General features: G+C 39.4%; 2 protein-coding genes across 4 annotated transcripts; one reads left to right on the top strand and one right to left on the bottom strand.

Moving 5' to 3' along the window:
• Positions 1 to 1837: 1837 nt before the first annotated feature.
• On the bottom strand, positions 1838 to 13608 carry bcas1 (brain enriched myelin associated protein 1). Of its 3 annotated transcripts, none has more exons than XM_026368995.1 (14): positions 13414 to 13608; positions 13205 to 13295; positions 12933 to 13017; positions 11602 to 11897; positions 8346 to 8525; positions 7288 to 7347; positions 6987 to 7022; positions 6547 to 6762; positions 5422 to 5478; positions 4989 to 5054; positions 4707 to 4745; positions 4157 to 4279; positions 3461 to 3679; positions 1838 to 2950 (listed from the first exon to the last, which is right to left on the bottom strand). In XM_026368995.1, exons 2-14 carry the CDS (start codon positions 13241 to 13243, stop codon positions 2873 to 2875), a joined length of 1494 nt encoding a protein of 497 aa, XP_026224780.1. In that variant the 5' UTR covers positions 13244 to 13295; positions 13414 to 13608; the 3' UTR covers positions 1838 to 2872. The 3 variants fall into 3 exon arrangements, with proteins under 3 accessions (XP_026224780.1, XP_026224779.1, XP_026224781.1); XM_026368994.1 differs by having other exon boundaries at positions 4707 to 4748; positions 13414 to 13605; XM_026368996.1 differs by lacking the exons at positions 4707 to 4745; positions 4989 to 5054; positions 5422 to 5478 and having other exon boundaries at positions 13414 to 13605.
• Positions 13609 to 15209: 1601 nt separating this feature from the next.
• On the top strand, positions 15210 to 20408 carry pfdn4 (prefoldin subunit 4). The gene is made up of 4 exons (XM_026366967.1): positions 15210 to 15290; positions 16388 to 16495; positions 17036 to 17176; positions 19731 to 20408. Exons 1-4 carry the CDS (start codon positions 15219 to 15221, stop codon positions 19860 to 19862), a joined length of 453 nt encoding a protein of 150 aa, XP_026222752.1. The 5' UTR covers positions 15210 to 15218; the 3' UTR covers positions 19863 to 20408.
• The last annotated feature ends 1788 nt before the right edge of the window (positions 20409 to 22196 follow it).

Genomic DNA, 22196 nt, shown 5'->3' with positions numbered 1-22196 from the left:
TCTACCTCACTCGTATGGTTCGCAGTACAATTTGTGGTTACTGTTTATTTTTCACAAACTAAACTAGAAGTCTAGAGGATCTAATTTTAATCTTCAAGTCTTCTAATTTAGAGTGGCATTTGTCTTTTATTTCTCTGGGGTTGCAGTATCCCATTACAGACTTCTTTTGTTCCTCCAGCAGGATGTAACATTCCCCTGAAAATCCATGTCTAAAGATCACCAGAGAGCATCTGCATTAGAATGCCTCCCTAACACACAAACACACACATTGTGCCTATAGGACCTGCTGCTTCACCCTTGGTCAAAGTGAATGACATCTGTTGTCTCTCAGACGGTAGATGACTATATTCATTCCTGATCAAATCAGTAATTGTGTCTTCTCGCTGGTCCCGAGTGTTTCACCCTAATGTTTCCCCACAGAACTAGAGAGCAGTGCCATGATGCACATTAGTGCTGACAGCAGGCCTCCCTGCCCACTGTTCCCTTGTTCCACCCCCTCTGAGCTCAGTGTATTCACACAGTCACATGCATTGTCCTGGGATGAACTGCAGCAACATGGTGTTCGTGCAGATCTCGTGCAGTGTGTATAGTCTTTGCAGTGTTAATCCGCACCTATAACTGTTTCTATTTTAATAGGCCTCTCAGGTTGGTATTGTGTGTGATAGTGCAGAAAGGCTGAACCAGCCTTCATGAAATCTGACTGCTTTCGTAACTGTACAGAAAAAGCCTTCCTTCTTTTTTTTTTTTAAAAGAGCTGACAGTGTGGCATTCTGCCTGTAGGGACATGCAGCTGCTATCTTTGTCGGCACCGACACCCAGATGCATAAAAGGCTGGGCAATTTTCCTAAACACACACACACACACACAAACGAAAAGACATCAGGAACTTGTGTTAAGGTTGAGCGTGAGTCCTGTGAAGTCTTTCACCTCGGGATAATGTTGATGGGTGATGATTTCGAGTTTATGGGATTTGCCAATTAATTAGACAAGTATGGACATTTCAGAAATTTCAGCTTTGTTATTTGACTGTCTCAACCCTCCCTGTCTCATTAGAACTCATTCAAAATGTGGATCTTCCATCCTCCACCAGCACCTTAAGTTTAGTAATGAGCATTCACACATACCAGCAATACGTGTGGCAAATGTGCCGCACTGCATCTTAATTTGAAACCCTCCTCGGGGGGAAAAGGACAGACAATGGGCCACATGTCTTCACTGTACAAGCAGCACCTCACTTTTTTCTCCTTCAGTGCCACGGCAATTACTTTTATGTGCAATTTTAAATGATCACACCTATTACTGAGGGCAATGCAAGAAGAGTGTGCCTCGTTGATAACAAAGGAGCAGTGTGAGTTATGCCTTCAGGGGCTGCGACTCATCACTTAACAGTAGGTGAATGGTGGGACTCACACGTTGGTGTCTAAAACACACCCTGCCAAAGACTGCAAATCATGGACGTGACACCATAAAAGGTAAAAGGAGATCTAAGGGCTTCCTTTAGCTGAATATACAATACCTTCCATCTTCCTAAAGAGTGTGTCATGGATTCTAAGAAATGTAAATCTAAGCAGTGATGTCCAGCAGTTATCTCTCTCTCGTCTCGTCTGTCATTGTTACAGATGATGGCCTGAGCTGCAGTCAGTTTTCTTCTGTGTGACCACTGCTGTCAGATACCTGTCACTCGCCTGTCAGCGATACAAATAAATACATAGCTGAGTAAGGCTTACAGTATGTGCCTCTACACCCAACATACCAAACCGTGACGCACACGTCACACTTTACCAGCTCAGGAGTTGAATGTTTAATGTTCATTGATTATTATTATTGTTAATATATATTTGTTTGCCAAACTGGACGTGTCACATATTTTTGCAGCTCTTTCTACACCCTGTATTCGTGACTCTTGACTTAACACCGAGGAGGAGCACGATCAAATGGTGAACACGTTTATTGTTTTTTAACATAACTGAAGTTACACATGCACACGTAGAGGCAAACAAAAAGCACGATATTAGCCGCACGTACGGCAAACACAGATGACAAAACACAACGAGACTTGAGACACAAAGTGCTGCTATATCAGATGAAACGGGTTGATCCGCTGTGATTGGCTGTATCACCATAACAGACTCATTAGTTAACACAAATAATTACAATCAGTTTCCCCGCAGAAGAGTAAAGATTGTGATTTTCCCTTATGGTCCAATACATGGCTGTTATGATATGTATGAATGTGCTTACATCTACATAACATACAGCAGAAGTAAACACAAGTTGTAAGTACAGTTTTCTATATGAGCGTGTCCCTCTGATCAGCTCTGTTACAGTAGGAGCTACCAGTTGTGTAATGTTACATACATTTTATCAACATCATTTCATATTAACTTCTGCTTTACCACGACCGCATGATTCTTCTGGTATGAACTGTAAAAATAGAACCTATATGACACTGTGTTTTTTTCCTTTTTCAGACAAGTTATTTACCAAAAGCAAAGCTTGGTGCTATATTATTGCATAAGCCCAGTTTGTTAGACTGCAAGAACAGAGAGAAGTCACAACAAATGCCTCTAAAAAACGTTTCACACTCAACGTCGCTATACTTGTCAAGAGCATCACATGAAGATATGACCAAAATTATTTATATCTCAACAACCACCGTCAGTTAAACTCTATGACCATTCGCACAGCTAGTTCAGCTGCCTGCTCGCTTCTCTTTAACCTGCTGGTCACTTGCAGTTTTCATGCTCGAACTTCTAAACAGTGACAAAAACAAAATGCAGTTATAGTGACTTGACTTGTGGGTAAAGATTGAGTAAGAGCTATGAAGAGAGAGGGAGTCTGTACAGGGAAACCAGTAGTGCTGGTTTTGGTTTCATTTGCCCTTCTCTGCTGGAGCAGCAGTGACTGGCTCCGTCTGGACCCCGGCATCTGTAGAGTGACGTTTCTGACCCTGAAATTTAAAGGAAGAAATTAGTAAATGTTTTTTTCGTTAGAAGTTATTCACTCCACCAGTACACTTTACAAAAAGGCTGTTTTATTTCAGTCTCTTAAAAACATCATTCTTTCTGTTACTTTAGGACAAGATTCTAACATGAGACCTTTGTTTCTTTCACCCTCCTACATTTGTAGTGTATAATATTCACTAAATCCTCACTGGCAATCTTGCATGAAATTTGTGTACACTGACTTAGGTTACATTGAGGGCAAAGTCAAATGTAGTAAAGGTGTGTAAGATGATGAGCACTGCATAGGGCCTACACCCTTAATTACACACTGAGTGCTGCTGCCATCTAGAGGATAAAGAAAGTAACAACATATTGCAAAATACAAATTCACACAAAGAAAAAGAATAATAAATAATAAATAAATAAAACCCCAACAACCATAACTGAATTACCATGGATATATGTCTAAAGGTTGTAACACTAATGTCAGAGAGGTAGACAAATGCCCTCCTCACCAGATTTTTAAAGAACAGCTGAATGGAGTTCCTCTTCTCCAGTTTCTTGGGCACACTGGCTCCATCATCTCCACTTTGGGAGGCCACTGTAACTGGTTTGTTATCTATGACTGCCTCTGACGACTTGGCCACTGCTTTCGGTTCTTCCTTGGCTTTAGCTGTCTGAGCTGGTTCCGCTGCTGCGGCCGGGGCAGAGGTCGCCTTCTTGGGATCGGCAACCTCAAGGTTACACATAATGTAAAAAATAAAAATAATAAATCAGTAATTCCAGTCCCAGAACAACAGAGGATAACAATGCCTTGTGTGCTCCAATCATTAAGTGCAGATGGACCCTGACCTGACATTAAATGCACATCTGCTGTTAGGATTCAGTGTGTCCCAGAGATTGCAACATTATGAGAGATGATTATAGAACAACTGATGTGTGTTGTTATGATTTCATGATTTTTTTAAAAACCAGATGTAACTGATGAAATGACTCTGGTTAATAATGCATCTTAGCTCCAGAGACGGTTTTACTGTATTTACCACTGCAGTAGTTCTCCTTAGGAGTCGAACTCCACTTGTGGAGGCTGCCTGGACTTTTGTGGTCATGTGATCTAACAGTACCTCAAATTCACACAAGTCAGTTACTTTCTGCACATAACCTCACCACTGTTCATGCTAAGAGATTTTAAAGGCTTATCAGATGCTTACTTTAGGCTTGAAAATCGAAAGGAAAGGCGATTTTGAGGCTGTTTTCTTTTCTTCCTGAACAGGAGGTGGTGGTTCTGGCTTTGCCGCAGCCTCCAGGGTGCTCGTTTTTGAGGGATCCACCTTCTTTTATCAAAAGAGAGGAAAATACATATCATGAGCTATGGACGTTAAAAGCACGATTATCATTGAAGCTGAGCAGGATCTGCCACCTGGAAGTGAAAGAAAAGGTGCAGGGGATGTATGTGAGGGCATAGCCAGGAGCACAGCAGAGTGGAGGCAGAAAAATCAGATGAGAACTGGTCCTTGTAAGAACAAAGAAACCCACACCAACATGCACAATTTAAAAACATATTTTCTGTGACAGAGGAAAGGAAAAGGAAATTTTTTAATCCCCACTGATGGTCCTGAGATTGTACTCTACTGTAAAGGAATAGTTCACATGCTCTTTCTGAACACTGTTACCATGATTGGCTTAGGTTAGGATAAGAAGTAAAGGCAGCGACTAAATTACCAGTACAATTATCATTTTCTCATCTTATTCCTAATTTACCTTAGCTTCTATTACTGGCTCTGGTAGCCCATCTACCACCTGCTGAGGAAAAAAAAGTTTATATTCCCACCAGTTCAAATGCTGTATGAAATGCAGTAATTTGTGGGCTATGATGGAACTTTTGCAACATACATTAAATCGTGATAAAGTGTTCTAACACATAATATAATAATGAAATAAAAGATCATCTTGGTCCAACACTCCTGTAATAAAATCATATCACATCAACCTGTAAAGTGAAGAAAATGAACTAACATTTTTGAGCATTTCCTGCTCATTTACCTGCTCCTCTACAAATGCCTGGGCCACCTCCTTTGCTGTCTCCTGAGGTTCCACCTTATTTTCACTCTGATGCAGATGCAAATGAATAAGAATGTGCAAAAAAAGAAAAAAAAAGTGTAATTTAGAACAGGGTGTTGTGAGATAATCAGAGAATCAGAGCATCGTTCCGGTTCCTAAAACCTCCACTGGCGTCTCCCGCTGAGCAAAACAGCTTTACAGATGCAAATGAAGAGGATCACGTACAATGCTGTGATGTACTACAGCATGTTTGTTATGTAACAGAAGATTTCTCATTGCTCAAGTGAGAGTTCATTTCAAAGAAAACCTACTGTGCCAGTGAATGGTTTCAAACCCCGTGCAAATAGATCCACGTTCAGAATTCATTAATCAAACGTGGAGACAGCTGAGGATGATTGAGCATGCTCTAGTTTACCTGTACTTCTACAACTGGCTGCACCTCTACTGCAGGCTGTGCAGGCTCCTTGATTGTCTGCAGGACAGGGAAGGGGTTCTTAGTGTTAGTTACGGGTATCTCAACAAACAGGAAATATGTATGAAAAGCGTCATTTGTCAGCATGTTAATGGTGATTTACACGAACTGGTTAAAAGATCAACATTTTAGAAAACGGGTTTCACTTTCAAGACTTAAAGTGAGACTCATATATGAGATTGGTAGCACTCTGATCTGATGCAATTAGCTTAACTTAGCATGAAACAGCTAGCATGGCTCTCTGCAAATACACCCAGTTGCACCTCTAAAGCTTGCAGCTTTGTTTTATTTTGTTTTTCTTTTAATATAGTCAAGAAATGGGAAAATTAGTTGGGGCTTTATGTAGAGTTAGCATCCACAGGTAGGTGCAGTGATTTTGTTAAGACATCATGATCAAAGAAGAATACAGATTCAACAAATGAGATGTAACGATTTAATGAGTGAGCAGCAGAGGTGCAAGTAGATACTAGTACTAGTAGATAGTAGTACTTCTGAATTTCAGACAAAACCTAGTTTTTCCCTTTCTTCTAGTCTTTATGCTAAGCTAAGCTAACCATCTCCTGGTCTGGTCTCCAAAAGTGGACCTTGAACAAGAACAACCAGTCGGAGTGGTCTTCCTCACAAACCAGTGTGCCTCTGATTCAACATGCTCAGTTGAATCTGTTTTAAAGTTGACTACAGGACACACTGCAAGAACTAGTGAGCGTCCGACATTGGCCGGCTGTCGGCTTAGTGTGAGACTGAACACAGAAGCCACAGTTTAATGTAGATTCTCTGCATGAATCACTACCTTGCACTACCTTACTCCCACCTCCTCCTCCAGACAAATCAGCTGCTGTTCAGTTAGTAACAGCGTGGTCAGTTTGGAGAACATCACAATCTACTGTACCACTGCTGCAGTCCTGGCTGGGGGATCGAGTCCACTTGCTGAAGCACCTTTGCCTTTAGATGCCTTGACAACCAGCAGTACCTCAGATTCACATACAGTATGTTTCACACCACATTACAATGTGCACTCTACATGAAGAACACTCCTTAAATGATGATCATCTCACACTCTGCAGTTACCTTTGGGCGGAAGAATTTGCTCAGAGAATCTTTGGCCGATTTTCCTTTTGAGGACTCGGGTTCCTTTGCAGCAGCTTTTGGTTCATCCTTTGGCACGGGTTTCACAGATTTGGCAGCTGGTTCTCCTTTGATTTCCATTTTTGGTGGCTCTGGAGGAGGTGGTGGTGGGATAGACATTCCTTTGGGTCCTGCAGGTGGTTCAGATACTTGTGCAACCTAATGACGAAGAAGGTTGACAGTTAAAATAATGGTTTGCTGGGGAAAACCACAGGAGCCACCGATATGGAATAAGCAATTATGCTTTCTTTAATTCATTATTGGTGTGTTACAAGCAACATTAGCAAAAAATTGGCATCTCAACTAGTGAGCATATTATAAATGTATTCCTTTCTGCTAAATCGGTCAGGGAAATAAAAGCACTATATGGACTATATGCTCACAGTAGTGGTTGCAGCAGGTTGGCTCTCCTTCTGGGACTATTTAGCAACAGAGAAAAAAGAAGCAGTTAGACGTATGAAATAAGACTGAAGCAAATAAGAAAAATAAACTTAAAAAAAGCTTTTGCACATGTGCTGCAAGTGCTGGTTCTTTAGAAATAAAATATTTTCAACTCACAAACAGAACAGATAAACACAGATTACAGGAATAAATATGATGTCAAGTATTAAGAACAGTATAAGAACAGCATGTCATGTATTTAATGTATTGATGTGTTTAAATGCTTCATGAACATCTGTTCACCTGTTCTTTTGTGGCATCAGGAGCAGCTGTATCCTTTTTGGATGTTTTAGTGGGAGTCACCTGTGCAACAAGGAAAGCAAAAATGATCTATCCTCAATAATTACTTACATTACGCGCAACAAAAGTTAGAAGAAAAACCTAATGCCTAACAAAAATTATGTATAATATATGTATATCATGATTTTTCAGCGCGTAGCTGCAAGTGATGCTGCAGTGTGACATGTTCAGACAGAGAGGATACAGTTGATACAGTTGATGTAACAGAAACAGAAAAATAATTATTTACATAAAACAGAAGCCTTTCTTCAATGCAGACATAGGCCTTTATGGTAAGCTAACTAAGGCGCACAGAGTGCACACTGACGTCCCTGACAGGGCACACACAGTACATGCGCTGTCATTGTGACAGCCATTGTGCTCCGGGGATGGCGTAGGCCTGCCCTCCTCGCTCTATCTTCACAAATCTCAACTTCCAACTGCACAGGCCTCTCTTGTGAGCTCACACTATGGCCTGAACAATAGGCCATCACATTCCCGCATGTTCAAAGACTTGATTAGCATGGGGCTAGGGCAATGGTAACTCTTTAAAACGGCAAGAATCCAACAGACAGCATGATGAAGAGGAACCACAATAGCTGCTTGTTGTAGGTTTTCCACCAGGCGCCATCTTCATGGCAGATTTGGTTATAGATACCTTTAAACCCCCCTCAACATGGAATAAAAGCAATTGCAAACAGATAAATTCAATTTTGTCCTCACAATTGAATGGATTAACACTGATTTTTCCTTATAACAGGCAAATTAGCAAAGATCCTGGCTTCAGAGAGGGTTTAAGCAGGAACCACAACACACATTAGCCTTATTTGTGATGGTGGAGCAGCTGTTTGCCCTGAGTGATAGCTGAAGATAACAAGGTTGCATTTGTTATTTATATATTCATTTTTAACAATGTTAAATCTTCAATTTATTTTCCCAAGCCGTCTAATTTTACAACAAAAGCAAATAGAACAATCAAAAGCACATTAGTCGCCATAAACGTCTCAGATTGTGCCACTTACTAGTGTTTTGAAGAAGTTCATAACTGGATTCTCTTCTGGGTTACTCTCCTCTTGGCTTTCCACAGATTGACTGCTTCCGTTGTCTGGTTCAGGAGCTTCTTCCTCTGCTGGACTCAGGACTAGAGTCACGCTTTCTGGCTCCGTTAGTGATTCTGATTTTTGCTGAGGGTTATCTGCCTCCTAAACACCATCACAAAGAAAATGTGCCTCTGAGAGTAATGTTAGAGCAGCAGCGCTGATATGCAAGAAGCGAGCGTCTTAATCGCAGCATTGAGTTGTGAGCACAATTCCAACCATGCCTCTGCCTACTCGGGCAAATGTTAACAATCACCCTTTTATTAATGTGAGTGTCCCACCCCTCACTCATTGATATTCAACAATGTGTGTGAGTTATGAACTGAGAAATGTCAGGAAACACAAATACCTTGCAGTATCCATATGGTGAGTAGAATGTAGAACTGATTAACTTTGATTTTAAGATTATATTTAGTTTCTATTCTGATGTCATGTCTGGGCGTGTGTGTTTATTTATTGTTTTGGCTTGATTAAGATTTCACATATTGCCGTTTCACAGTGCCAATAAATGATGATGAAAACCATGAAGAAGAGAAATAATACTCTGGCTGCAAACCTTTTTACATTTTATTGGAAAATGTACAAACCGAGGCAGTTTGCATTATTTAAATGCAACCAAGTTGCAATTATCCTATACTACAGCACTTGCAGTAGAAGTACAACATTTAAGAATCTAGAATTTACTTGTGCAAAAGTACAAACACTGTAAAAAAACATAATATAGTAAATAATACTGACTGTGACGCTGTTGATAACACAAATGTATGAGTTACATTCAGATTTGTTCGACAAGGTTTCCAAGGTGAACATTTTGGCAAAGACATTTTACGGTGACAAATTAAAAACAAGGGCCAAAGTTACCTACTTAGTAACTTACGACCACTGTACTACAATATAAAAACCTGAGGTAGATCATTAGATTTCAAATCAAAACATTTTACTACTCTGCCTTTGGAGCTACATGAATGCCGATGGTAATACTGCGTCCCAGTGAAGATATCTCTAAACCAGCAAGCCTGTATGCCGATGCTTCAACAACTGATGTACAAGCCGACTGCAACCTAACAAGTAAAGCTTCTGTGTCTGCACTTTGTGAGTCCAGAGTGGAACCTGTAGTTGATTCATTCTCTGCCTTCTCGTCGGCCTCTCCCTTTGATATGATATCTGGTGCTGCCTCCTCGCAAGTTGAAAGGTTACATCTTTCTTTTGCAGTTGTCTTCAGAACGGCCTCAGCACGCTCTTCTGTGTCTTGTTCCTCAGTTGTCTCAGGGATTGCCGCTAGCATTGTGATTTTTGGTTGTCGCACACTCTCCTCCACACGTTCAGAAGTGTAAACCTCTGTGATATCTCTCGCAACACTTTCTGGTTCAAACTCCTTTGATAAAGCCTCCATAGCTTCCTCAGTCACCTTTTTGGTAACTTTCTTGTCTTTGGATGGAATTAGTGTTGCTTCCACTGGCTCTTCTGGACCAGTAGGGATTGATCCTTGTTGTCCAAAGAGTGGCGCAAAAACTGTTGCAGTGACAAGCTCTTCTTCAACACGGCTGCAGTTATCTGCTGCTGGTTGCCGAGGACTGGTAAGAATGGGTTTGAATTCTTGAGAGAGCAGATCTATTGCTGCCTCTGGTATGTCCTCAGCAGGACTGGTTTGTGACTGAACGGCTGTTGTTGATTCCACATAAGATATTGCATCTTCACCGATCTCAGTGTAGTCAGTGGATTCAGAAAGAGCAGTGAAAGCTGTCTCAGCACAGTCTGCCACGACTATGGGAAGACCGGAGGACAGCTTCATAGGCACACTTTCCTTTCTCTTATTTTCCTCTGCGTCCTCCTTCTCCCTGATGCGTTCTTCTTCCAAACTCCAGTGGCTGATTCCAAACTCATCAGGAGTCCCACTTGTTTTGTCCATTTGCGCTGATGTTTCGGTTCTTGAATGTGGATATTCAATCTCCTTCTGGTGCTCAATGATGACCAAGCTGGTATCTCCTTCTCCGGTCGCACTTGATTCCGTTATCATGAAAATCTACATTCATATTCAGATGAAATTTAGAAAAGTTATTTTTCATTTCTGGAGCACGTATGACAACCATGTGCTGAATCACACTGTGCATGAGTCACCAGGAGAAAAAACGCCTCTACGTTGTAATGTCATTGTATAACAGTCCTTAAGCAAATACTTAAAATACTGTGTTAAAACTTTTGGTTAATGGCACTTTGGCAAGCTAGTAAGTTAAGTGAAAGAGAAAAGAGAAAAAATATAAGGATGACATGTTTCTCCATCAAAGACCAAAATCAGCAGTTCTTTATGGTCTGTCTCTAAGCGGTTTCTGATTAAAACTAACTAAGTGCTAAGAAAATGTAATTATTATTAAGCGGTCACAGTGTTATTTTGTTAAAAAAAGGATAAAATAATATGGGCACTTTAGTGGCTGCCACACGTTATTTAAACAAGAGGAAAATGGAAGAGTACAAGGGATTATTTTTAATTATGAGCTATTATGGGCAGGTTGATTTACTCAGGGCCCTAAAGGTAGAAGAGTTGCAACAACAAGAGATGCAAAGCAACAGTTTGAAGATGACGATTCACAGCCATTGTTTTCTATTAAGAGAAGCAGGATCAGAAGTATTCAGTTGCTCAATATGTGTACTGTGAAAATCCACCATAGGCTACTTCACCTCTGGTATCATATCTTGTTGTAATCTTTCTGACTTTCACTGTCAATGAAGCCGCTCTGCACTAATATGAATGAAACTTACATAAAAGTAAGTTATATATACTGCTAAAAGTAAATCAGCACACTCTGACAGCAGGAAGTTCCATAGTGAAAAACATTTAGTTAGTTTTCACACATGTTAGCTACATAGTTAAATTGCTGGGTGGTAACATGCCATAAAACATAATGTCAATATCTGGCAGTAGCTGTTGCTAAGTCAAAAAATATAAGAGATGTAATAATTCAAACTGATTTCAAGTAGTCTTCTTTTCCAAAAATTAAATAAAATATATATAATTGTAGAGTCATGGTAAATTCCAGTCTTTTTCCAACTGGTTCAACATAAAGACCGTTTGACTCTGTGGCCTACTGATGCTGATATTAAAAAAAATCTAAAATATCTAAAATAAAAAAACAATGTCGACAGAGATATCCTTTAAAAAAGAATACCTGAAAAGTCTACTCACCGGCTGTGGATCTGTAGCGGGAGGACTTGCATCCGCTTGGTCTTCATTTGAGGTCTCTTTTCGTTGAACGCTCTTGACATCAGCTGCTTTCTTTTTAAACATTTTGCCAAAAAGCTTCACCTTCTCTTTCTTGATCTCTTCCTTCAGGACGGCGGGTTCAGGGATTTCAGGAACAACTTCGGCCTCAGTGGGTTGACATTCTGTCTTGACCGCCACAGAATCTGGCTCAGAAGATTCTGTGGGGAGGCTTAAAGAGACGGGCTCGCTATTTTGGTGGATGATGGTTTCACCTTTAACTGCAAAAAAATAAAAAATAATAATAAGAGAGATAACGTGTTATCAAATTGTAAGAAGAAGGTTTTGATTAGACCAGCTCAGACTGACAACTGTTTAATGCACAAGACTGTCTAGTTTCAATTATCAGGTCAAATTCTATAAATAATAACTTTCACTTTAGTGAAAGTATTAATTCTGTCATAGGAAACCTATGGTTCTAATGTGGGGTGTACATACTGTTTATATCAATTGTAATAACTGTCTTCTGTCTTTCCCTGCTTCTAGCTGAAAAACTCCTCCACATGACCTCACCTGAAGGAGTTTTTCAGTTCAGATGATGTCAACAACCTCTGTGGGCAGACAGATGACATCAGCTGACCTGAAAACCCTAAACTCAACACAATAATTTAATACCATTCACATGCATGTACCACCCAAAACAGACCCATGGGAATGCAGTTAGAAAGGCGCCCTTTACTCATATTTAATTTAACACATAGTTAGTTAAGACTGCTGTATATCAGTGCACTTTGAATCTTAAGCTCTTTTCATGCAACATTAAACTCATATACTCTATGATATAACGTGTGCAGTGCTCCATGAAGTAAACACGGCCTGGCTAACTCAAGAAAGTCCCAGGATTAGTTCTTAGACAAACTCAGGTGGCAGTGGGAATACTTCAGCATTACTGTCGCTGCAGGGACACAAACCACATCATGACAGGTCAAATAGCTGCTCCCTGTGAATGTCTGAGACTACGCCTATCATTTACATTGGTAGACTCACAACACCGGCCAGCTGGGAGTCACTGTGTTTACAGAGTATTTGAAAAGTCCAAAGGACTAAACCAACTTAAAAAGGGAAACATCAGCTGATTTGGCCCATCACAGACTGACATGCTGTGGTCTCCCACGAAACTAGAATCACATTTCTCATCTACAGAGAGTTTTATAGTGAGAATTTGATCTACTTTCATTTGATCCCTGAATTTGTAATAATGTATAAAAATCCCATAGAGCAACAGTGTTGAGAAGAAATGTAAAAGCTCCACTTACCATCAATCTCCAGTCCATTAGGTGTGAGGTTCGCAGTGATGCCATTCACTGAACCATTTTCATGCTTCTCAGGAACTGACCCATTCTTTAAAGAAAATAATAAAGAAAAGTTCAAAAATAAGTTTGTTGTCTATTAAAGATCACTGATCCTGAATCTTTAACAATCCAGACCTTACATCTATTTGTTTCATGTACATCGTACAACTTACCACATTTAGATTTGTCAGCATAACATAAGGTTTGTTTGTGTAGAGTAGTTAGTATCATTTTACCTGGGTTAATTCTTTGCTGTTGGATTGCTCGTTCCCCATGTTCTTTCCAGTTTAGTTCTGCCGCTTTTAGCTCAAATTCAACTGGAGCAAACTGTAGAAATAACAGAAATATAGTTTTGTTATGGTGCCTCCACAAGCAAAAGTACCTCTGTATATTTACCTCGTCCCATTTGATGTCTCTTAGCTTTAGTGTCACTCCAATATCTTACCTCGTCACACATCCACACGTCAAGTCAGGAAGTGGAAAAGTGTCTGTCACAGGTTCAGTGAGATGAACTCGCTCCTGCCCAACTGTGTATATAAGCTTTTTTAAATGTGTGCTTTAAAATGGGTGGGACTGTTTTGAAGTAATCGATTGGCTTTCCTCCACAGAAAAGCCAACCATTCACCCAGCAGCAGCGGCGGCAGCAGCAGCAGCAGTGTTGGTGATCTTTGTTAAAAGCCTGTGATTAGCATTGCTGTAATCTCGTAATCGCAGTAAAATGCTCTGACAAGATCATAATGAAGTTACACTTTAATCAAGCACTCTGCGATAGGGCGCTACAGCGCTGTCTTGTTGACTAAATGTAGCTGAGACTTAAACAGGATGTGAATAAAGGATACGGGTCTGGCACGGTTCCACGGTGCCACAACAAAAATAAACATGCTTGCACTTACTGCCCTGATTCTTCCACTGAGTTATTTAGAGTCAGAAGAAAACAATATGAAGCATTTCATCATAAAAGTAATTGTGCTCAAGCTTCGTTCAAGATTCACTTTGTTCATACTAAGGTATTTTAAACATCCATCAAATGCCTTCAAATATCTACAGTATTTTTTTACTTTGATATTATTTCCTAAATGCACATAGCCTGCTTTTTAATCACGCTTAATCAAAGTGGACAAAGGACTTAATTAAATCAGGTGTCTTAAAAGATTTCCACAGTCTCGAGGGCCCGTCAATGCATCAGAGCACACAGGATTATCTGAGACGTGTTAAGAGATAGAAGACAAGCTGATGGTCGTTCATCATTTCAGTTCTCCCTCCTTGTAGCTACTATCATCAGCTTTATTTTCATCTTGTTTGCTGCCTTTGTGAGTAAATGTGCAGTGATCATGTTGACACAATCTCCTCAGCGCTGCTTTTGTTTTATTCCAGCTAACCTCAAAGAATCCGAGCCTCTTTATGTAAATCGACCAAACCACAAAGTAGCCTATGTGTGTTTTTAACATGCGGCATGTATTGAATTTATCATGACAAGGCTTGGAATTCATGATCACAATGTCCCCATTGTAGCCTATAGCCTGCACATTGAGGTGGGAGTTGGATTCCCCTGTTTGGAGTGTGCACTTGTGATTTCATGCGAGGCCTGCAGCTGGGAGACTTGAAGCAAACTCTTCTTGATGTACCAACGCATAACAGCCTACTAGTTACATTAGTGGCACCACCCTTACAAGGAGAGCATTGATCTTAGGGAGCCAAAAATCAAAGAATATTATATCACACTTTCTCACAGTACTGTGTTAGAGCACCCACCTATCTTTAATGTCCTACACTTGATAAAATAGATTCCCTGACATCTTCTGCAGCTAGTCTACAATGGATTAACAGTGCTCTGGCTTTGCAGATGTACAATAATCAGTAAATATTTGATCTTGGGTGCAGTACTGTTTGCTGTAGAAATATTTACAGAAGAGCAGTTCCGGTTGATATAATAACTGGTCTGACATATTGTAAGCAAGTATGCACATTTTTAGAGGTAATTAACGATTACAGGAAACCACAGTGGCTGCATTGTAACTTAAGCCTATACAAAATGATTTAACGTATTGAAGGTGGTAGTGATTATTACTAACTACTAACTAAGTTAAGTTCCCATATTATGCTATCTTATTTATTTGAAACCAGCTGTGTGATCGAGAAACACACGATGATTAATGATACTTTTAGAGAAAACTGACTAGGTTAAGCATTTACTGTCTTTTTAGTGTCGCACTCCAGGTTTCCCTGACCGCTAGGTGGCGGTGTCGCTGTATGTGTGTTCAGCGCCGCGGCCATTGTGCAGTCGAGGAAGTCAAGATGGCAGCTACTGTAAAGGGACCTGTAGTAAGTTGACATTAAAAAGAACTGACTATTATATTGTTTATTTGGGACACATATTATGTGGACGCTAATAAACATGTGTCTGACTGTATGTGGAAAAACAGCCACAACTACCGGTGGAAGTGGAATTTGAAATCGTAGTCACACCCTCGTGCCGATCTTGCTAGCACATAGCTACCGTTATGTGTTAGCTAGCTAGGTAGCTAATTCACGAGCTAGCTAGATTTATCCTGCAGTTACTTTAGTTTGTGTTTAGCTGACCGACCTAATAATCATGAAGGTGCTGTTAATAACCACCTAAACCAGGACTGTGATAGTCAACAGAGGTGACAGAGTACCACTCTAGCAGCGGTCTAGCTGGCAGGCTAAAATTAGCTAACCTGCCCATTCATATTTAACTAGGTTAGTGCACCGCAGGCGTGATATGTTCAGTTTAACAAGCTAATACCGGATGGCTCGGATTTAGCTTTAACTTAACTCTAATGTTGGCAAGTAACTAACTACATTTACCCATGTACTGTACTTCACGACAGATTTCAGGTAGTTGCACTTGCAGTATTCTCATTCAATGACATTATTATAATATATACTGCACTGATTACATTTAGCTGTCATCATCTATCTTTTTTATAAAATAAATTCACATTAATCGTTTACTCAACTATTGACAACCTGAATTAAGTACTATTAAACTCAATTTTTTTCATATAGCCTAATCATAACCAAATCATCTCGGGACATTTCACTTATTAGGGAATATGGAATATAATAAGACCAAGGCCTTATACATTTATACATAGAGCAACCCAACAATCCCCTGTGTAGAAGCCTCTTTTGCAGCAAAATAATGTTGAATGCCACAGTAAAGAGTGAATACTTAGGAATGAGAGATTTCAGTTTTTTGATTTCTAATGAATATGTTATTGTATGTGAGCAAAATGTCTATAGTAAGTTTACAGGCATTTTTTCAAGGGCCATTTAAGTACTTTTAATACTAGTTTTCTGAATTGTACAATTATTTTAGTAAAATGCTGAATTTTGGCTTTTTAGTAGCATCTGACTACTTCATCACTACTAATTTCCTCTTACTTGGCTCGCAGGCGGTTGAAGATGTTAATGTCACGTTTGAAGACCAGCAGAAGATCAATAAATTTGCAAGGAACACGAGTCGGATGACGGAACTCAAAAGTGAAATAGAGGCAAAGAAAGTAAGCAGTTGTACTACCTAATGCTTAAATCACATTCTTCAGTGTGTCATCAGCCAAGTTTATTTAAGTCAATTTCTGATCATTACAACAGGGTTTGGGGAGTATTAACATTTTCCTCTTACAGTCTGACTTTTTTGCAGACTTATAAACGATCTTGATCTGTGTGTACTGTGTTTCTTGAAACTGTTTTAGAGGATTTAATGGTTTTGGAGGCTGTAGTTAATGGTACAGTTGAATTGTGTCACCTTACACACACACAGGTGCTTCCATTAATCAGTGTATTCTCACTAACATTTTGAATACAAAATGTTCCAAACACATATCAGAGTAAAAGGACATAATTCAGCATCACCACAAATTACAGTGTCCAGCGTGACCATAAAGTTGAACTAACACTTATGAATTCCACTGAAACACACTTACTTCAGATGACTCACAGTTAGGTGTGGTGTGAACAGCACTGCAGCTGCTACATTGCTAGAAATAAATTGTTAATTGCCCTCATTCAGACTGTGATGATCTGCTAATGTCTCTATGCAGAAATCGTTGCAGAACTTACAGGACGCCAGTGATGACCTAATGATGTTAGACGATGACTTGCTTTTAATTCCCTATCAAATCGGTGATGTGTTTATCAGCCACACCCAGGAAGAAACACAAGAGATGCTGGAGTCTGCAAAGGTGAGTTTCTTACTTCTTACTTTTTCATACATTTTTCCCAGTTAAAGGTCCCAATAAGTCAGGCAGGCAATGTGGAATTTACATATAATAGTACATAAAGAAACTTTACATTACATTACAGTCATTTAGCAGACGCTTTTATCCAAAGCGACTTACAAGTCATTACAAGTTACAAGGGTAGCGTGAGGAGGTCTTGCCTAAGGACCCCTACTGGAGGTAGCCATAGCTGGGATTTGAACCCCAGTCTCCCACATGGGAGGCAGTAATGTTACCACTACACTAACCAGCCGCCTGGTGAAACTCTGATAAACAATGAGACTAAGTGATTTGATTAAAAGAGTGACGGTGAATACGGCGACCACCAAAATCAGTTTTTCACATTTTATTTACATTTTCTTTCATTATTAAAAAATATTATTTAATAAAACACAATGTCAGATCACAATTGTTTGTCGTCATCCTTGTAGTGGAAGTTAAGTAGTGGTTTAAGTATTTGTGTTTTCATTTTCTTCTTATTGCCTTGAAGCAGCATCACATTGTGATCTATCAAAGCAAAACAGAACAAAGGGTTTCTTTGTACCTTAAGGTTTTCATTTAAAGAAATGCAATGGCTCTTTTCATAAGCCGGTTTGTTAGGAGGAAAAATGTTAGACTATACTAAACTACTTTTTATGAAGTTACATTTTTCTTTTGCACAAATTCCTTGGTAACTACATTTCATAGCTGTTGACATTAAAAAGGAAAAATATGAAAAAATGTTTGGCCACATTGAGCAGAAGTATGTTTGGAGCAGTAAAGGTGAGGTATTCAACCTCAGGAATACTGTATGCATCATGCTTTGGGCTGTTTTGCTGCCAGCAAAACTGGTTCTTTGTACAAAGTAGGTGGTATGACTTTCTCAGACTTTTACAGCATGACCTCAAACCATGAGGTAGACAGCTGAAACTTGGACACACTTAGGTGCTTCTTTCGGACAGTGGCCACACACACACACACACACACAAACACACATAAGTGTTTGTATAATGCAGACAGCAATGATGTGTGATGAGCCTAAAGTCCTGACCTTAGCCCTATCGAAAAATGTTTGGACTATCCTAAAAGTCAGGCCTATGTCAGAAAACTGACAAATTCTATTGAAATCTATCAATAGTCACAAGAGGAGAGGTCAAATATCCAACTAGAATTCTCCTAGATGTTTCTTGATGCCTGCAAAAAACATTTGTTAAAGTTGAAACCTGCTAAGAGACATTCAACCAAATCTTAAGTGTAGATTTTTTGACACTGTGTTGATCTCAGAAAACCCAAGAAAAGTTACACTCTGCACTGTATTCTTGTGGGTTTCCTTTCTCAAAGGTATGCTGGACACTTCTTCCCCAGCAACAGAAAACTCAAATAATAAGAAATAATTTGAAGACCAATATTGCAATGACATTTATGTCTGTGATGAGTGTATAAACTTCTGACTGCAACTGTAAGTCATGTCTCAGTGTGAGTGAAAATGTCATTAAAAAGTATTCATGTACGGCTCTCGCAGCATAATCTTTTAGAAATGAAAGAATTCGTCTCCGTCACGTTTGGTTTTTTAAGATGAAAAACTGGATTCCTTTGAGAATCAGTTTTTTCAGACAAGTCATGGCTACGTGTTATCCAAAGAACTCCTCGGTCACAAAGATTTACCAAAAGAAGTCAATTTCACATGCTAGATGCACCTCGTCGCACATCATATTAAAATGTATTTTTGCTGCGTTATCACTCTTGTGCTCTCATACAGGGAGCTGTCACAGTAGTCCAAAAGGAAATACAGACAATACGAGTTGGAGAGAAGTAGCTGAGGAGCCTATCCAGACTTTTTCACTGAATGCAGCATTTAGAATGAATGTGTGTGTTCCTCAGGGTTACATCAGACACATGTGGAGTCTGGTTGTCACTTTGAGGTTTCCAGAAGGCGAATGATCATATTCCTTAAAATGTTGAACTGTTTCTTTAAATAAAGATGTAATTGATAGTTTGCCTATAGCACAGGAACAGTTGGATTCAGTTCAAAGCAGCTGATCAGGGTGGCTCAGGCCTCTGTGTCAGAAAACACTGTTTAGCCAGATGGCAGTTTCCACAAAGAGGTGCTTGAGATCCTCCTTCATCCACCTTTGAGGGAAGAGCTTGATACAATCGGTATTCCAGAGCACCCACCAACCACCAAGTGGGATTTCAATTTAGGCCTTGTCCTCCCTCCTGTTCACTTGAGGACATCTCTGTTTGTCCTTGTATCTGCTGCTGCTTCATCGCACAACAAAAGCCACTGCACAGACCTGTACTGATTGATGTGGAGTAGTGTGCTGCACACACTGAATGACAATGTGTTGAAAATATCTCACTCATTACATCAGATGATGGTCTACTCCACATTTATATCCATGTTGATTCTAGGTCTCTCCCCATGTGTCTTTCTCCTCCTGGCTTAGGAATGTGTTATTGATGACAAAACCATTCTTTTAAGTGTCTTACGCTTGTTGTTGCTGTTCATCTAATGTGATTTTCCACATTCTATTATCAGGAAGCACTGGAGCAAGAGGTCAGAGGCCTTGAGGAACAAGTATCGGCGATACAGCAAGTGCTGGGTGATCTGAAGGTCCAGCTCTATGCCAAGTTTGGTAACAACATTAACCTGGAGGCAGATGAAAGCTGAGCAGTGAAATGGGCACTGACAGCTTCCCAGACATGGACTTTTTCATGCAGGTCTCATATCACATCCGCAGGACTTTTGCCAAACAAAGCGCCAGCATGAACAGCTAACGTTTGTAGCTTATGTTTTCTGTGTGCACTGAAGATGTGTGTTTAGGTTTGGCAAACAAATTCACGAGGACAGCAAAGATAAACATTTGGAGAATAAATGAATGCACATAAATTTTAATGTATTAATTGTCTCCTTATTTAATGATCTCCTTTTTTTGTTTTGTTTTTTTACTTTTGTTCAAGATAAAGTGGGAAAAAAAAAACGTATTTAAAATCGTAGCAACTAGAACATTTTGAAACATACTGCAGCGAGACCATTTGTCAACTTGCCGTACGTTTAACTGTGGTAGCAGTTGTCTTTCTGACACAGCTGAGATTCCTGCTTAGTGAATTATGAAATTCCTTATGAAAGTATTTAACCTGCTCAACCTTATTAAGATTTTTGCGGCATTAAGATTTCAAATCAAGAGCTGGCTAGCTGATTAAAAATAGTTTCCTCTGTCACTGAACTATGCCTTGTGTTTTTTTTTTTTTTAGAAAAGATATGATAGAAAATGAGGCCAAATGTTTTTTTCATCCAATACTTATGAGAAATGCAGTCGCAAACTGAGCCAACATACATCCACATGTCTATGTGTTAACGGACACAAGTTAGCAAATCAAAGAGTAGAAACCTGAAGTCACAGAACTGTGTGGAATTCAGACTGAATAGGATGTAGCTGGTTAAAACAAAAACTAAGATCAGTGCTATTTGCCCCAAAACAAGTCTTACTAAAATAAATCAGCTATACTTTTCCTACTGATTCTCCCACAAAGTTCTAACTATGACTCATTATTTACCTAATTGATAAAATTCAGTCCTTACATGACTTAAATAGGCGAATGTGCAGAGGAGTTGGTAGGTTCGTCACCTTTAATGGTAAACCTGTATGATACAAGGGGAGGAAAATACTCTGTCTGTACACAGTGGATATAAAATTATCAAGACAAGTGATTCTCAATGACATATTTAGGTAAAAATGTTAAAATGCTCTTAGTCTGTGATAGTAATTTGTTCTTAGATTTTAGAAATCTGAGCAACACTATTCCATTTTCATAAAACTACAGTTTATTGATTTACCGAGAAAAAAATTTGCAAATTAGTCAGTAATGAAAATAATGTTGAGCAACAGCCCTATTGTTAACAAATGTTGATTAGCCTTTGTGTAACCTTTGGAAAATCAGTTGACATGTGGGACATAATAACTGGGAGTCTCGCTGTTTTAAAAAAATAATAACAAAATGCAGTTATACAAAATAGATGACACTAATACAGCAGTGGAGCTGCGGACACAAACTGAAGACCAAATATAATTCAAGAATGTGTGGTACTTTAATGAAATACATAACAATAATATTCCAGATCAGTCACAATAACTCTGTGGGACTCCTGAACAAGTCAATGTAAGTCCTGTCCACTTTGTCAGTAATAAATCACAATAGCATGGTCAGGGTTTTATGTACATACATGTATTGCTAGTCAACTGAAAACACAGCCGTCAAAGCAAAAGGAAAATTCAATTTGGTCAAACATATAACACCTAATATCTAATAAAGAACTGACTTAGCCAAATCTTGCATGTTATAATTCAACTGTATACTGTTTAAATATGACAGCTGTAGGTAAAAAAAAAAGCCTTCATGTTGCAGTAATTGAGTGAATGAATTCAGAAATATCTCTGCTCTGTGTTTCCTGATAGCTCTCTGTATATGTTGGATGCCTGGTGGCTCCCACAAATACCAACAATGCACGAACCTCATTAAATTGTGCCCTCAACTGTGGCCTGCATGTGCTAATAAAATGTCTGAAAAAAGAAACGGAAAGCTTCAAGTTGTAGCAGGCACCTCTGGAGGATCAAGATCTCAATTAACAAGTTTCTCGTCCCGGTAGGCTTCCTGCTGAACATTCATAGCTATGATTAAGAGGAACTCCACCCACACAAGGCTTGTCTTTATGCACAGCTTGTTAAACTGTGGCTCAGAGGAACACACATGGAAATGACTGGACTTATTTCCCCAATGGCCTTGTTTACTCTCTGTCCCTCCTCTTTCTTCCTCTCTTTCTATCTTTCTATGTGTCCTCTCATCCCCCTGCTTCCTCTCTAATGACACAGATGTTGATATTTTGCAGTTGTAACAGTGTATTTGGAGCTCGTTGCTATTTTTTACCCTGCTATACAATTTAAACTGAATCACCTGGTGTTGCTTAATTGTCAAATAAGGTGGGATGTATTCTGCCATTATCAGA

Source organism: Anabas testudineus, chromosome 7 (assembly GCF_900324465.2).
Source record: "Anabas testudineus chromosome 7, fAnaTes1.2, whole genome shotgun sequence".
NCBI lineage: Eukaryota > Metazoa > Chordata > Actinopteri > Anabantiformes > Anabantidae > Anabas > Anabas testudineus.
This window is presented reverse-complemented; position numbering and strand designations above follow the sequence as displayed.